Source organism: Nelumbo lutea, chromosome 5, assembly GCF_056320005.1.
Source record: "Nelumbo lutea isolate HS-2025 chromosome 5, American lotus-T2T, whole genome shotgun sequence".
NCBI lineage: Eukaryota > Viridiplantae > Streptophyta > Magnoliopsida > Proteales > Nelumbonaceae > Nelumbo > Nelumbo lutea.
Window position 1 is genome coordinate 1,073,303 of NC_142688.1, and position 16,160 is coordinate 1,089,462.

The 16,160-nt window shown below is 37.1% G+C and overlaps 2 protein-coding genes across 6 annotated transcripts; one reads left to right on the forward strand and one right to left on the reverse strand.

Moving 5' to 3' along the window:
• The first annotated feature begins 678 nt into the window (after positions 1-678).
• LOC148849722 (GTP binding protein) lies at positions 679-7,590 on the forward strand. 2 transcript variants are annotated; one of them, XM_088945200.1, is made up of 7 exons: positions 679-1,113; positions 1,265-1,326; positions 3,378-3,438; positions 3,587-3,722; positions 3,841-4,168; positions 6,151-6,279; positions 6,357-7,590. In XM_088945200.1, exons 4-7 carry the CDS (start codon positions 3,633-3,635, stop codon positions 6,998-7,000), a joined length of 1,191 nt encoding a protein of 396 aa, XP_088801326.1. In that variant the 5' UTR covers positions 679-1,113; positions 1,265-1,326; positions 3,378-3,438; positions 3,587-3,632; the 3' UTR covers positions 7,001-7,590. The 2 variants fall into 2 exon arrangements, with proteins under 2 accessions (XP_088801326.1, XP_088801325.1); XM_088945199.1 differs by lacking the exon at positions 1,265-1,326 and having other exon boundaries at positions 770-1,113.
• Positions 7,591-9,189: 1,599 nt separating this feature from the next.
• Positions 9,190-15,837, reverse strand: MCD1 (multiple chloroplast division site 1). 4 transcript variants are annotated; one of them, XM_088946747.1, is made up of 6 exons: positions 15,403-15,738; positions 15,047-15,199; positions 14,552-14,718; positions 13,933-14,320; positions 13,634-13,711; positions 9,190-9,604 (listed from the first exon to the last, which is right to left on the reverse strand). In XM_088946747.1, the coding sequence occupies exons 1-5, from the start codon at positions 15,544-15,546 to the stop codon at positions 13,649-13,651; spliced, it is 915 nt and encodes a 304-aa protein (XP_088802873.1). In that variant the 5' UTR covers positions 15,547-15,738; the 3' UTR covers positions 9,190-9,604; positions 13,634-13,648. The 4 variants fall into 4 exon arrangements, with proteins under 4 accessions (XP_088802873.1, XP_088802872.1, XP_088802870.1 ...); XM_088946746.1 differs by having other exon boundaries at positions 15,047-15,310; positions 15,403-15,671; XM_088946744.1 differs by lacking the exon at positions 13,634-13,711 and having other exon boundaries at positions 15,047-15,310; positions 15,403-15,837.
• Between the last annotated feature and the right edge of the window lie 323 nt (positions 15,838-16,160).

Sequence of the window (16,160 nt, forward strand, 5' to 3'; positions counted from 1 at the left end):
AAAAGATGACAAATTTTAAGGATTCGCGTTTGTTTCTAGTAGGGAATGTTGGATTTTAATCTCATAAGAGATTAAATCCAATGAGTTTGATTAGTCAATTACATGATAAATTGCATATGTACACTTGATTGAAAAATTAACTCTTCTCTTACAAAATTCAGTTTTGAACTTGTCCCACATTGAAAAATTATAAACTTTATTTTCATTATTTTAATAGGAAATGATTTACACTCTTTAAAAATAGTAGAGTAGAATATGAATTTGATTGATATAATATTAACCATTGATCACCATTGATGAGATTAATGGTCACAATTTGATCAAATATGATAAAAATCATATTCTCATGAAAAAACACAAACCCAATTTCTTGATTACTCTCCTCTTCTTCTTTTCTTCTTTCTCCTTTTTCTCATCATCAACCGTCGGATCTTTACCGATGACAAATGCTCTCTTCATCTCGAAATACAACCAAGAAACAAAAGACCCCAAAGGAAATTTTCGATCTCAGAAATCTGGGTTTAGGACTCTTTTCATTCGCTTTTTTTTACGTAGCTCTGCTCTGCCATTGGCTTTGATTTAATAACGACAATTTGTCTGATAATAGAGAATAGAATAGAGGTCCCTAGCCTTAGTGCTGAGTAATTTATGTTGTATGATTGAGTTATTAAAATATTTGGACCGGGATTTGACGAAATACCGAGATGGACGGACATTTGTGTCTTTTTACATTTCACTTTAATGGCCGGTTTAAAAAAGGGATCAAATTGTCACTCGAGCAAATATTAAAATGACACATTTGAAGGTCCAGGAATTAGGCTTAGGGTGAATTAGGTGAGAGTGTGAGAGACTACCGGTCGACTATTAACAATTTACCCTGTACATCCGATTGAAGAGCTTGACAAAAGAAACAGTCGGGAGATCTTTATCTGGGCAGCACACAAAGGAAAAAAAGAAGTGGCTGATCTACGTCTGCTTGTTAGGGTTTTGATATTTCGCGCGAGAAGATGGGAAGAGAAATGGCTCCGCAACTCGATAGGATTGCTCTGGAGAATAGGCCTGGTATCTTCGTCATTGGATCCTCCAACGTTGGCAAGCGGACACTTCTCTCCAGTTCTCTCTCTCTCTCTCTCTCTCTCTCTCTCTCTCTCTCTCTCCCCCCCCCCCGCGCGCGGCAATCTAAACCATTTGATGGCATCTAGGGGCTTTAATTGTTTCGTTTTCCTTTTTGTAATTGACACCTATCTGTTGATTTTGTTGGCAGTTTTCTTTGTAATCTATTTGGTTTTGCTTTTTCATGGCGATCGAATTCAATTACAGCCAGTGGTAAAATTCAGATGTCTGGATTTTTTTTATTCCGGTCATTTGCTTTTACTCTCGTGGAACTGATCTTAAGCTGATTGAACATTTTAAGTTTGCAATTTAGGAATTGTTCTGCATTTAATTTTAGATATTCTTGGTGCATGGGTGCTGCTTTCCGTTACTGGATTGTTGAAACATGGAATCATTGAGTTTGGGTTGTAATTTTGTGGCTTCATACACTGGTTTTTTATTGTCTATAACGAAACTTACTGGAAATAAAAATCTACTTGGAAATATATTTTATTTATTTATTTGTCTTTTCCTTTTTTACTTAAAGCAGTGGCTTTTGGTCCAACACAAGAGTTCGAAATTAGTATCTCTTTCCTTTTGATTGATTAACCCCCCTCAAGGACAACAAAATGAAACAGAAAATTCAAAAACAATAAGAATGCATTGTTTTTGAATGCATTGCATTTGTGATTTGTGGCCTCTTTTTCGACCTAATGGATATCTTCCAGAGAAACAATCTAATTCACATTAAAACATGCAAGTAATGTTCAGTTATGTTTTTATTTTTGTTATGAGCTGTTTTGTTTGGTTTGACCTTCACTGTGCGTCCTGCTCTAACTTCTTATTCATAGGTATATAGTACTTCTCTTTTCTTTACCGGATTAATTGGCAGATGGATCCAATGTTTTTTCTATTAGTTTAAGCAACCAGGAACTTAGGTTTTTTGGTTTGTGCTTTCTCTCAAACTTCTACCTTTGTTTTGGAAATACATGCTGTATGCAGGTATTGATTATTTGGTTCTTTTCATTCTTTCTTTGTAGAAATTTAGGAATTTAGTAGAATAAGAACTATGTATTGCAATGGTGGTCAGTGAAAATATGAATATATGCTTCAAATCCTGGTATTTCCATATTTGGCATGCTTTAGATTATTATGCCACTCTCTAGACTCTAGTTACTATAATGTGATAACTACATTTGTTTCCATAATTTTTTACTATCATTTATGAATTAAGTACTTCTTACCTCGTGACTTGCCAAGTAACTTATCATTGCTTGGGTCCTACAAAGCATTGGTTTTAATTCCCTTTTTTTATTGATAATGTTTAATTCATCATTTGCTAAACACAACCCCTCCTGGTACATAGCTGTTGAGATAAGCACTTTCATCAGGATGGATGCAAGTTGGGCCAGGTTAGGTTGGGTTGAGGTCAACCTTAACCCAATCTGAGCTATTGAACCCCCAATCTTAACCCTAACCTAACCTCAAAACTTGGAGTTGTGTTGGAATTGGGTGGCCCAACTTTTTTACCTCCTTTTTGCCAAGCATTCTTATTTCCTAGACTCAAGCGTTGAGATCAATTAACTTTTAATGTAAAGGAGATAATTATCATGCTTTGGAAAAATTGTCTTTGCTGCAAGTGGAACATAGGCCCTTTTAGTATATTCTTAACTATCCCCCATATTTTTTGCATGTCCAAAGATTATAACAAATGCACTGCTTGGGATTTCATTAGGTATCATTGCCCTACAAAACATAGTAAGGGCCATTACCCAATGTTGTCCAAATCATCTAGGGTGATAATCTTTGGAAGGGTGTATTGCTATGGACCTAACCTTTGCCATTTTCTTATATGAAGTAGCTGCTTTCAAATTTGAATCCTTGTACTCATGCTTGTCAGCCCTAGCTTTTTCCACTGCTCCAAGCAATGACCCCTTGTCCTACAAAAGCTTTGTCATTTCATTGTTTTTTGGCCCTGCTTCTCTTCATTACTGAATTGTTTATACAAGCACATAATTGGATAATGTTGATAGAAGGAAAAACAGGAAACTATGTGCGTGCAAGTGGTTAATGAAATCTAGAAGCTTTATCTGCCACATGGTCAAAGTGCCAATTAGTCATTGATTAGTTGACATTTTTCTTTCCACCCAGTCAACTGGTTAGATGTTTAGAATTTAAGTATTTTTATTCACCAAAAAATACTTTTATTTGTTGCAGCAATGTTTCTTATTTCTTATTGCATGTTTAGGCTTAGTGCATTTTTTCCTTTTTTTTCTTGAATGTAGGGCTTCTCTCTGTGGATTTTGAAGATGCCTTTGGTTCTTCATCCGAACTATTTTGCCATGGGTATGTAAATTAAGGTTTCTCTACTCAAGAGGGTATTTCACATGTGTTTTATAGTTTGGAACCTTGGTATTGCAGTAGTAATAGTTTATACCTTTGAAATGAGGAAACTTTGCATCTGAAGTGCTAATACATGGTTATTACTGACCAGGTGGACTATTGATACAAAGTATTATACAGCTGATGTTTCTGTATGGATGGCTCATCTTGATGAGGAGTTTTCTGTTGGGATGTGGCCAATATCTAATCAGTTGGCTGCCCTGGTGATGGTTTTTGACACGAGCGATGTTAGTCTTTCTGTTTCCTTTCTCTTTGGTTTATTTCTGAAGATTTGATCTCCATAAGGGAAAACCTCTATTTGTGTGGTCTCTTACGTAATCTTTCTTGTACTGATATGATTTACAGCTAGCATCTTTTACCGCTCTCCAGCACTGGGTTTCTTGCAATGATATTCAGAAGTTTGACATATTATTATGCATTGGAAACAAAGTAGATCTTTTACCTGGTCACTTTGCTCATACTGAATATAGAAGACACCTGCAGAAGCGTGGAGAATCTTTTAGTGATCCACATGCAGAGTGCTTAGATTATGGAATTCTAGAAACTGAGGGTAGTAGTTTGCTGGGGGATGAAGAGCCCTCATGGGAGATTAGGAGATCATGTCTGGAATGGTGCTGTCAATACAACATTGAGTACATTGAGGCTTGTGCATCTAATGCTGATTTTGACAGATGTAAGTTATTAACTCTTATGTTGAATCACAACTCAATATTGTTTTTCTTCTGTGAGCTAAATATGATATTTGTTTAGTCATTTTAATGTGGAGTATGCAGTTGTAAGTTGCTTTTACTTCTAATTATCAATATCTCAAGGGATATACTCGTCTTGAAATACATTTATAATTCAACTACTAAAGCAATTCCCTATATGATTAAAGTTTTTCTTTCAAGAGGGGTGCCCAAGGTGTGATTCTTTACATGTAACTTGAACCCATTTGACATTTAATCCCACATTGGCAGCATGATATTCCCAAATGCAAGAAGTCATTTTATTGTGGGAAATTGCCTACATCTATCATGATGTCAGTAGCAAATTTTTCTATTAACTGCCAAGCAATTTCTCAGCCACAAATTAGAATAATCCAGATCAATAAGTAATTAGGGATTGAAAACTTGTACTTTATGCAGATAAGTAAATCTGCAATCATGATTCTCTTTGAATGTTCTTCATAGTTGGGTTTGAGATTTGGGGAAGATATAGGATCTTGGGGCAGGTTGTCTGCTAGAGATGGCAGCAGCAAAAGGAGAGACAGAAGGAGAAGGTTTAAGACAAGTTTAGGTCTTCTCTCTGCTGCAAATTGCAGTAGCAGAGGGAGAGGACAAGAGGGGAAGGAAAGCCTTCGCTGCATTAGGTTTGAGAATTTTTAGTGAGCTTCTGCTGCTATTTGCAGCAACAAAAAGGTGAGATTTTTGGACCATTTCTGCTGCTATTTGCAACTATAACAAGAGAGAGATCCTGTCATCATTTAATCTCAGTTGGATAGGTCTCATTCAATAGATCATGCATATAAAAATTAAGTAAGTTTAGACAAGGTTTAACTATCAAGATTTTGAAATATATTTGAGCGTTGGCAGAATCTCTTCCACTTTCAAACAAAGTTGTATATTTTTCTAAAACTCTATTTGACTTTTACTGACACCTTTTAAAACTTCCCCTGCAAATGATTATAGTTTGCTTCAGTTATCTTCTTAATAATGTAGAACTGCACACTGCAACCTATGTATGAACTTGCTGTTAATCCATTTAAACATTAAAGCCATCCCTTAATGATTGTAGCTTTGCTTCAACCATGCAACACTCTGCATTTTCCAACCAAGAGCTTTTGTTTTGGGTTTATCCATGTCATTGCAAGTTCAGTCATAACTCTTTTAAATTCCTGGATCACAAAAGAACAAAAGAAAATAGGCTATAAATAAAAAGAATTCCAAGTATCCTACTTTTCTTGGACAATGTGTCAAGGTATGGAGAATTTAAAAATTAATAATAAAAGAAAATGCACTAGACACCTTTAAGACTGAGAAGCTCAAAGAAGAGCATACCTAACAATGGAAGAGCATACCTTTCTCTAATGGGAAACTCGAAGAAGAAATGGAATGGAAAACGTGACAGCAGATTGCTCCAGTATGTGACTGCTACTAGTGAGAGTTTAACAATAGGCTCTTTTACACCAATACGTTTTTGAACATCAAATGTACTGGCCCACACTGGCGTGGATGAAATCTCATGGCCGGTATATTGCGAGATATTCAAATTCAGTTCATGATACACAGAGTACAGTTGGAAATATGCTACACCATGTATCAAACGTTTTCATGGTGTGGTGTATTTTAAACGACTCCATGTATGGCAGCTCCATGCTTCCAAACAAATGTGATGCAAAGTTAAATGCGTAATGGCAATATATATGATAATAAAAGATTAGTTCCGTAAAACTTTGTCCTGTTTAGGAATCTGGATGAAATCGCAATCATCAATACCTTGAGCTTGGACTTGCATCCTTACGTTACCTTGCAATGGTTCACTGACAGTTCACTTTGTTTTATTTGAAGAGAGATATAGTTTCTTTTTCACTGTCTGGTCACATTTTATTTGGTTTTACATATTTTTTGAACTGTCATCTTTCATACCCATGGAATAAAAATGGTGGTTTGACAGGTTTGTCAGTTAATGGTGATTCACAAGGAGTTGAGAGACTCTATGGGGCTCTTTCTGCTCATATATGGCCTGGGATGATCCTTAAATCTGGCAGTAAGATAGCTGAACCATGCCCATTTGAGAAAGGAGGTAAAGGCTGCTCCTCTCCCCCTCCCTCCCTCTCTCTCTCTCTCTGCTGAGATACTTTTTATATCTTTGTGCTCCAGATTTATCAGAAGAAGAGTCCGATTATGAGATTGAGTATGAAATCTTGTCCGCGGGTTCAGCCGAACCTTGGGATGAAACAGAAGTATGGGTCTCTGCAGATGGTTCAAGTACAAATACTGATAAAGAAATACTGGTTACACAGACCATGGCAGTTGGAGAACATGATCGAGAAAATAAAGTGAATGGAAATGATGGGCTGCAACTTTCAACATCTGAACCTTGTCTGGAGGCAGTTTCTGAACGGAAAGTTTGGGTCTGTGCGGATGGTGCAGGTACGGATACAGATCCGGATAAAGGAGAACCGATTACCAAGAGTGTAGCAGTTGAAGAACACGATCAAGAACATGAAGTGAATGAAAATAGGGATGAGCTGCAGCCTTCAACAGCTGAGCCTCTTTCACAACAAGTTTCCGAAAAGGAGCTGACAACTGAATCCAAAGAAACTGAAAATATCGTGATGGCAGACGATGGAACTCATTTGGGGTTGGAAGATTTGGAACAGTTAATGTCTGAAATTGGGAATATGCGTGCCAGCTTACGGTTGATGCCCGATTTCCAAAGGAGGGAAATGGCTGCAAAGTTAGCTATGAAAGTGGCTGCCATGTTTGGGGATAGCAGTGGCGATGAAAACGATTTTGACTGAAAACTAAGCGACTGTAACCTAATCACCCATACGTGATGGATAATCAGCTTTGAATCCCTTGGACGTGATAATCCGAGTATATTTAACAAGCAATTTTTGTTTGCATGATTGGTCAAGCAGACGAGATTCCTATAAATTCATTGGAGTCGAGGAGCTTATCTTCTGGAGAAATTATGTGTGGAGAGTAATTCAAATGTGGCGCGTTTGTATTTTCTAATAATCACTCATTTGACTTACAGAGGCCTGTTATGAGGAGGAATTGTGGTCGAGGCAACCACAAAGGATAAAATATGGAATGCCTGGTAGACCTGTTCATGGCCAGGCTCGGGCTTAGTTTTTGCCAAATTTTGACTGGACCTTGCCGAAGTCCTAGCCAAAAGCTGTATAAAATGTTCATGGACCAAGCTTGAAGCCCAGCCTGTGAACAGTCTAGTGCTGTGCCTAGGGGTGAAACTTGAAGAAAATACCAGATTTGCAGCTGTAGCCGAGATGTCTGGCATGGATTCTCACGAAAAAAAAAAGAGCTGTAGTTAAGAACCTTGTTCTATATATTAAATGTCGTTGCTGGTGTTGAATAGCACTTTCGTCAATGAGATGTCCTCTCTTGTTCCCCTCGAAGAATTTTGTTATAGGCTAACGTTAATGAGATACTAATAATTATGTTGTAGTGGGCCAGATCTGTGCAAATTCAGACCAGCCTCCAATCTCTAATTAGGTACAGGACAAGTGTCCAAATCAACCTTTGGAGCTATAACAGGATCAGCCCTCGTGCAAGGTCATGCCGGGGACTGAGCCCAGCCAAATTCTGGCCCTACAGTTTGAACCTTGGCCTGGCCTTAGTTTCTAGATAGGCTGGAAAAGTCTTAAGAGCGTTCTGTTTCTTGTTAAAAAACAATAGAGCCAGCGGGACGTTATATTCAATCTGGTCGGAATCCGAATATTGAACTTGGTTGAAATTTGAAAAAGGGACTAAACCATGAAACTAGCTTTCATCTTTCTAATTCTGGATTATAATCTTTGGTTGTCTGAAAAGCCCATCAGATATTATTAATTTGGTTGTACTCGAGTGACCGTTGATTTTTTTTTATGGGGTAAAGGATGACCGTTGATTGATACAATTATAAAAGTGGTGTTTGGTTCCATTGCCACCACATTGGAGTCGCTTCAGGTTTTGAAAGATTGGAAGAAAAAAAAAAAAAACACATTGACATACTGTTTGGTAAGACGTTTTCTTGAAAAAACAGCCCATCTCAAATAACACCATTTTTTGCCGATGTGATGAGCTGTTTGGTTCCAGGCCAAGTTCCCATATCTCAGAAAATGACAATGAAACCAAACAGCACCATGTATAAAGGTTTTTTTTTTTTCAAAAATCACAAAAAACACAATGCTGTTTTTAAACAAATAAATAAACGCAACAGAACCAAACACCTTAAAATCTTGCGCTGACAATCATGTGAATATAAATTATAATCGAAGAGAAGTGACATCGTGCAAAAATATAGATGGAGGTTTTTCTTTTAGATGAATAAAATATAGGGAAATTCCGATTAATATTATGTACTTTAGGCATATTGATACTTTGATCCCCAAACCTTAAAACGTGACAACTTAGTACCTGAATTTTCAATATGTGCCAAATTAATATCAACCATTAACCAGCCATTAAGTGGTGTTTTAAAAGACAAATTTCCTTCAAGTTTCAACTTAGTACCTGAAGTTTCATCTAATTTTCAAGAAAGTTGGGGTCACCAGAATGCCCACCAAGAAGTGAATCCAACTTTCTTGAATAGAAGAGACAAGGATTTGGGATTGTTCATTTTTTGTCAACATTTGGATGGTTGATAAAGAAAATTAGATGACACTTGAAGGGCATGTATCTTTTCAAATTCCACTTGATGGATCTTTAATGGCTGATTAATGGGCCAGGTGACCCTCCAAAAGCGCCTTACCGCCTAGGTGACAACTATGAATTATCTCCTCCTGGATGGAAGATTGAGAAAGAAACACTTGCATGAAGAGAGGCAGTACAGAATCATACCGAAAAGGTACAGACCTAAAAAAGCTGTACCAAATATAAAGCTATAGTCAAATGACACCATACCTACAAATCTGATAACCAATCAACCGGTATCATCCAATTGGTAACCAACCAACTGGTATTCATCCAAATTCAAGTGGGTTTCTGATTGGTTAAAGCTTTTATAGTATTATTATACCTTTCTGGTATCATAGATATTCCCTAAATTAAAACATATAAAACACTAAACTTTCTATTTACAACCCACTTCATACTATCATTGTTTGAATACATGTGGATGGGCCTCAATAAAATCCAAAAATTTTCAATATTCTTTAGGAATAGATACCGATGTTACAAGCATTTACTAGCAAGTAGATCAATCAAAATGTACCTTGCTGCTCCTCCAATGGTGTACTTGTCTCAGATAAATTGGAGGCCCTATCTGACTTGGAAGGGCTACAATTACTACCTTGATTATCACTGGGCTTTTGTTCCTTCTCTTGTGCGGAAAGTGACCTGAATGGCCTCTCAAAATCTCTAGCAGTGCCATGATCGATCACCAACTTATTGAGTTTTTGCTCCTGAAAAACAAACAAAAATTAGCACTTCAAAGAGTACTGTGAATTTGTGAATGCGTGTATTAATGATTCATTTGTCTACTGCATATAATTTTCCAAGGAAATTTTCACTTTCCTTCATTTTACACTCACAAAAACAGGAATAAATTAACGCACACAACACTATATAACTAGAATAAATTTTAAGAAATTACAATTATCGGAAATTCAAAATTTATCCTAAGAATTCAAGGTTCTTTATTCACATAATAAAGACGATAAAGAGAAATGTCCCCTCAAAATATCATGTTGATGTCCATTTCAACACATCTGTCAGGTAGAACACCCATTTTCAGATGCCCATACCAGTCATGATGTACATTAAATGTAAGTGCCATGACATGAGAAGCATCAGAAGAGTTGACAATTTCAATAAATATCAATGTAGTCACTTAAAGTTACTTTTCTTTGAAGGGTATAAAGAAAATCTTTATTAAAAAAGAAAACTGATTACATGCAACAACCGGGTGTTAACTGTTAAGATAACACCCACCCAACAACAAGACAAGCAAAAACTCCAAAAGCACAAAACTAAAGGGAACAAAAGAAAGCCTCCCCAATCAAGAGGATTTTAATCATCTTCTTCAAATATTTCTCTTGCCCATTGCACCTTTTTAAACGCTTTGAAAGCCCTTAGAGTGAACTCCTCTCCACCAAAAAAAAAAAAAAAAACTAAGCTCTTGCCAATCCTCACATCCCTGTCAGCCGAACACTCAATCTCCACTTTCCCCCCTTTTCTTCTGCACTGGATGATGATGTCACATTTAGATTCTTCTCCCTCTTCCTCCTTTTCCTTGAGCTCTGAACTTGTCTCTAAACCTTCCTCAGAAGCTGATGGCCAATGCAACTCCACCCCTGTAGCTTGAAACTCGGCTTCCTGGACCTCAACAACCATCTTCTTCTATGAATCTCTTTTCTTATAAACTTTCTTAAATTTGTTGGTAGGACCAGCTCCAATCAATCCATCTTTCAATCTTGAAAAAACTTTTGAAACATGAACTTAGAAACTGATATGGAGTATCTATTTAACTTGTCAGCAACAACATAGAAACTGAGATTTTTTTTATCTTTCACAAATTTATATAAAATTGGTTTATGCACTTGTTTAATGCATGATATTTGCATGCTTATTGTACCTAATGTATGCAAACCATGTAGGGACACACACACACACACACATATATATATATATATATAATGGGTATTTGGCCAATGGCCATGCATATAAACACACCCAAGTATATGTATGCAATACAATTATATCATCATAAAGTGGGGAAATATACATTCATGCCAAGTTCTCTATGATAGACAAATGGGTTCGACTATGATAAATGGTGGGTTTTGAGGAAGGTTTAGAGACAAGGGAGGGTGAAAACCCTCACAAATGTACAAAAAGGTGTGATTATAAGCATCCACAAATCACATACAATATGTCAAAAAAATGATATAACTCCACTGGTTCCTAAAGCACTTGATTTGCACATATGAGAACATATTCAGGACCCTAACCCATCTCATTAGTGTCCATTAAGCCTGTTCGTAGGCTGCACTTGGTTTCATGTTTTGCCAAATTTTGAATGGGCTCAGTGAGCCTGAACCATTGTAAAGCTTAGCCTGACGAACTGCCCATGAATAGATCTAGTGTCCATTCTGCTTTTCTGATGAAAGCTTCCAAGGATGAGGCCTTGGCCTCAAAAACTGTTTTGTAACTTTTGTTCCTTTCCTTCCATATAACCTGGCAGATGATAGAGAGTATAGAGTTCCACAGCAGCTTACCCTGGCTGAGAATCTACCCACTCTCCAACTGAAGGCCAGCCATACTAGGGGAGTTGCTCACTATCTCAGGAACAACCAAAGAAAGTGACTCCATATGAAGTACATTACAGGGCATGGATAAGCAAGTCGCTGGCCAATTCACGTGCCTCCCTACATAAACAGCACATACTCTCCAATTTCATACCTCTTCTAAGCAGGTTATCAATGGTTTGAATTTTCTCCCAACCAGTAGATCACAAAAGTTGTCTTGGATGGACCTATACTCCCCAGCTCCAGGACCAAGAGACCTTCAGAAATGGTCCAGTGAGAACTTTGTAGCATGACCTAGTCAAGAAAAAACCAAATCTCTCTCAAATCCAAAGTCTAGAGTCCCTAGAATGGATATCCAAGCAGACAGCACTCAGTCTTCTCATTAAGTCTTCTAGCAAATCCACCTCCCAATCATTCAGATTCCTTCTAAAATTGGGACTCCACACCATCTATTGGAAAATGTTCAATAGAGAGATGGATACTCCTGGCGCAAAGTGACCAATCAAAACAACAAATATACATCCAAAAAAGAGTGTTCTCATTCCCCAGTTTCATCCTAATGTGTTTCTGAAACGATGCTTTCATCTTCATGATCAGCATTTCAATCTTAAATGTAAATACTGCTAGCAACACAAATTTCACTATTTTTTATATGGTTCCGTGATGCTTTCAGAGTAATGTCATTCATACACTAGTAGATCTCCAAGATGTGGCCCTGATTGGCCTTTTTTTTATCAGTAAAAAGAAATTTCATTAATGTAAAGAAATTACAGGGGTTATAGTTTATGAGTAGCCTCGGCTACCCCTTCACTCTTACAGTTGTGGAATCCCCTTCCACAACCAACCTTCCCATCCCCAATCTCCTTAGCTTTTTGTATCCCATATACCATTGCCTTCAGTTCAGCTGTAATGGAATTTCCAATTCCAATGGGACCCGAATACAGCCCCAACACATTTCCTCTTTCATTTCTTATAACCCCTTCCGATTCCAGATCTTCCTGGGTTTCCGAAACTGCTGCCATCAAAGTTCAATTTGACAAAGCCTGGTTCAGGGGGCACCCACTCCTTCAAGATCTTTTTTGCCGAGGAAGAGAAAGCAACTAACCTCCAATTCCTAATCATATCATCCACTGTAAAATTTGAAAATAAGTTCAGTATTTTCACCCATGAGATCACCTTCATCATAATACTTTCTATCATTTCTGCCATGCATCTTTCCTTATCTTCAAATAATCTCCGATTTCTTTCCTCCCATAGTACCCATAGTACTGCTGCCCTTGTGCATCTCTACATCATTCTCCCTCTTCGCTTTGGCCATCTAAACGTAGATGGCACAAGCAATCTTTCCAAGCTCCGGTTCGCTCACTTCGCTCGCCCACCGAAGCTCCGAGAACCCCCAATTTAGCAATGTTGTTCATTCATTCATCCTAATAAAATGTCTTCTTAAAAAACAAGTAAAACTATAAAATCATTATTTTTTGTGTGAAAACTAAGAATTTAAGAGCTAACATGGACTTGTTTAGGCTTGCCTCGAGGGGTGTGGCACAAGGGCGGCTCATAGAATCAGGAATGTAATATGTTTTACATTACATTAGCTACGTGAAGTAATGCAATTGAGTGAAAAAAGAGATTAGATGTTTTAAATGCTTTAAAATGTTTTATATGTTTGATTTTAGTTTTAAATTCTCATTTGAATATGCTTTACATAATTACATCTTATGTTTATGTATTAATTTTAGACAATAGGTTTTTTAAAAAATTATTTTAGAATTTAAGTTTATATTTTTTATTAATATTATGTTTAGTATTTTTTTTGTTTTTTTTTATTCTCTGACATTTTTTTTATTTTTTAGCATTTTTTTATAATTTTGAGCCTTGCTTTAAAAAGGCACGCGCCTCGCCTTGCACTTTTAAAACACTAAGAGAAACTAACTTTAGAACAGATAAATTTTTCTAACACAACAAATATATGCATAACCACAAAGAAGCGCTTTCATCTAACTTCCAAGTTCCAACTTCAATAGTTATTTTCCTCAACTTTTGATGCTTTGGCATTTTCTCTCCTACTTTTCACTCCTATTCTCACTCTCTCTACAGTCTGGTCTCACTTGAGGCTAGTCCCAACCCTGTTGTTACCATGTCCTCCAACGAGAAATATGAAGAGTATGGTTCACTATTTTTTACCTTCATATTCTCCCATCAGTTGTAAGCGTAGACCAATGACTGCACCAGTTGGGAGTGATCTGCTGAAATTTGGAAGCTCTAAATAGACAAGGAGAAAACCGCAAGGCTTTTGGTTGAAGTAGTTAAGAAAAAAAAAGAAAAAAGAAACACTTAATCTAACAGTGAAATGGCCAGACAGATTGGAGTGATAGAATGGGATTAATCTAGTCAGTCCTAAATGGACCACCAGGGGCATGGGGAGAGGCTTAATTGAGTTTGACTTTTGACTAGTTGAAAGCACAGAGGAGTAGGATACTTACATTCTGTAATGCTTCCAGTTTCCTCTGCAGTGCTTCATGCTCAGCCTGAATACGATATGGAACGCCATGCTTTTGATACACGTTATTTTGTGCCAAGTCCTCATCAATATCACTGACAGTTGTTGCAAATGGATGGTTTGCTGGAATCCATCTAACTGTATCAGGATCAACATCTGGGGGTATTGAGTCTCCTTCTTTAAGAAACACTTTTGGCCTTTTCCACTGGTATGCTCGTGACCTCCTTTTCTGATGGCTAGACTGTTGCTCTTCCGTAAGAGTCACTGGAGCCAATCTGTAAACCTTCCCACACATTTCGATGGTTGAATTGCCTTTACTGACCTTGACCAATGGGTTATTGAATGGATCATCATACTTAAGAGGTCTTGAGCTGTGAGGAGAAATCCAACAAGTAAACCACAGCTTTATCTTGTTGTAGATACATTACAACTGAAACCAGAAATTTCAATTAAATGTAGATTTTCAACCTGAACATGTCGAACTTTGAAATACTATGAAAAACACAGACAGACAGGTCATACTTTAATGGTTACAAATCAAGATTCACTCAGCAATTGTCAAGCTACTATAATAAGGGAAATCGGGAGTTTGGAGAACATACATGCCTCTCCTATCAGATCTCAACTGCCCCCGCTTGACAAGATCATTCACAGAGCCATGGTAAGTTTTCCTTGACTTCCTTGCCACAAATTCTCTCACAGCAACCACGAAAATTGCAATTACGATACATAAACCAATTGCAAAATTAGTTCCAGTTTTGCTTTTCATCTGAGACAAAGAAATGCTGAGGAATGTGAGCAAACAATAACATATCTTACTTTTATACGCTTGAAGGAAGTTTATCTGATTATGGAGAGTTTATCAAGACAAGTGACTCAACATTATACGAAGTGTGAATTAATCATGTTTTCAGGGATTATCTTCTTTCTACTTCGTAGTTATACCTCTGGGATGCCCAAGGATTTTATTGACCGTGCACCAATTATTAATAGAAGGTTCTTTAATGCTAACATTTTCCCTTTCAAAAACCAAATATGTAGCTACCTACGGAAGAATGAACAGGAAAAAAAAAAACAAACATGATAAGCCGCCATACCACGAAAATAACAGAAGGGATACTGCTAATTGTGCTTTGCAATCTGCCTATTAGGTTTTCAGAACCAACATTGAAACCTTTGCTCTCGACCTCATCTCCACCACGCTTGTCCTCAAAATTCGCTGAACTACCATAGACTCTCACTGGAAAATGCTGCACCAGTTTTCGTGTATTCCAGTTCAGATAATTATAGTCGAACCGAATATTTGTTCTAAATTCCAACACATTCGCCGAAATCCGATGGTTCGAAGCCCAGATTGAAGGCTACATCCCAAAAGAAGGTCAAGATAAATGACGCGCGCGCGAGAGAGAGAGAGAGAGAGAGAGAAGAAGAAAAAACGCAGAATTTTTCTTACCTGCATACTGATGGAATGAAATTGCAGACTCGAAATCGAAGCCATTGATGCTGCTGGTATATCTAATTTGAACGTAGAAGCCAAGGGGTTTTGGTTTGGAAATTGGAAGATCTGGTGTGGACATGGACGAAAACTATAGACCATAAGAGGTCTAGGTTTTTTCTCAGGCTCAACTCAACTTCACTCTTCACATTTGGTCCTCCGGTTCTCTCTGTCTGTTGGGAATCCGGAAATATATAAAGTTATAAAACTAGCCAGTTATTGTAGAGACCAGAGAGCGCCCCAACAGCAACAACTGTATAGATTGGGATTTGGGAACTACATCATTCTCAAACTATTCGTAATATCCATCATTAGCTGTTGATTAATAACTATTTTCAAACTTAATTAGGAACAACTTTTACCAAAAAACCTTACTTAGTTACTTAGTCGAGACTCGTGTGGGCTTGGGTCAAATGAAATTGAATAAAAAGAAACGTTATGTATGACATTTTTCAATTGGGCCAAAACCAGCAATATAGATCCAACCTAACCATTAGTTTGGTTCATGTCTAATCAATCCAATTGCAAGTTGGCAACTCAAGATGCATCTCTAGTAAGAGTGGTTCAAAAATTAAAAATTAAAGGGAAACATTTTATAAATTATTGGGGATTCGTGAGATTTACAGTGAAAGTTAAATAATAAAAATATATAGAAGTATAATTATTTTATATTTAAGCTGTTTAATAACTGATCTAATCAAGTTCAACTCGAGTTG

Bases quoted from the DNA above. Each gene is read 5' to 3' on its own strand.
- LOC148849722 (XM_088945199.1), top strand. From the start codon at position 1,008: ATGGGAAGAGAAATGGCTCCGCAACTCGATAGGATTGCTCTGGAGAAT. The intron at 1,114-3,377 runs GTTCTCTCTCTC...TCTTGAATGTAG, and splicing joins CAAGCGGACACTTCTCTCCA to GGCTTCTCTCTGTGGATTTT. The intron at 3,723-3,840 runs GTTAGTCTTTCT...TATGATTTACAG, and splicing joins TGGTTTTTGACACGAGCGAT to CTAGCATCTTTTACCGCTCT.
- MCD1 (XM_088946744.1), bottom strand. From the start codon at position 15,546: ATGGTCTATAGTTTTCGTCCATGTCCACACCAGATCTTCCAATTTCCA. The intron at 14,321-14,551 runs GTATGTTCTCCA...TTCTCCTCACAG, and splicing joins AGATCTGATAGGAGAGGCAT to CTCAAGACCTCTTAAGTATG. The intron at 9,605-13,932 runs GTAAGTATCCTA...TTTGTTTTTCAG, and splicing joins AACTGGAAGCATTACAGAAT to GAGCAAAAACTCAATAAGTT.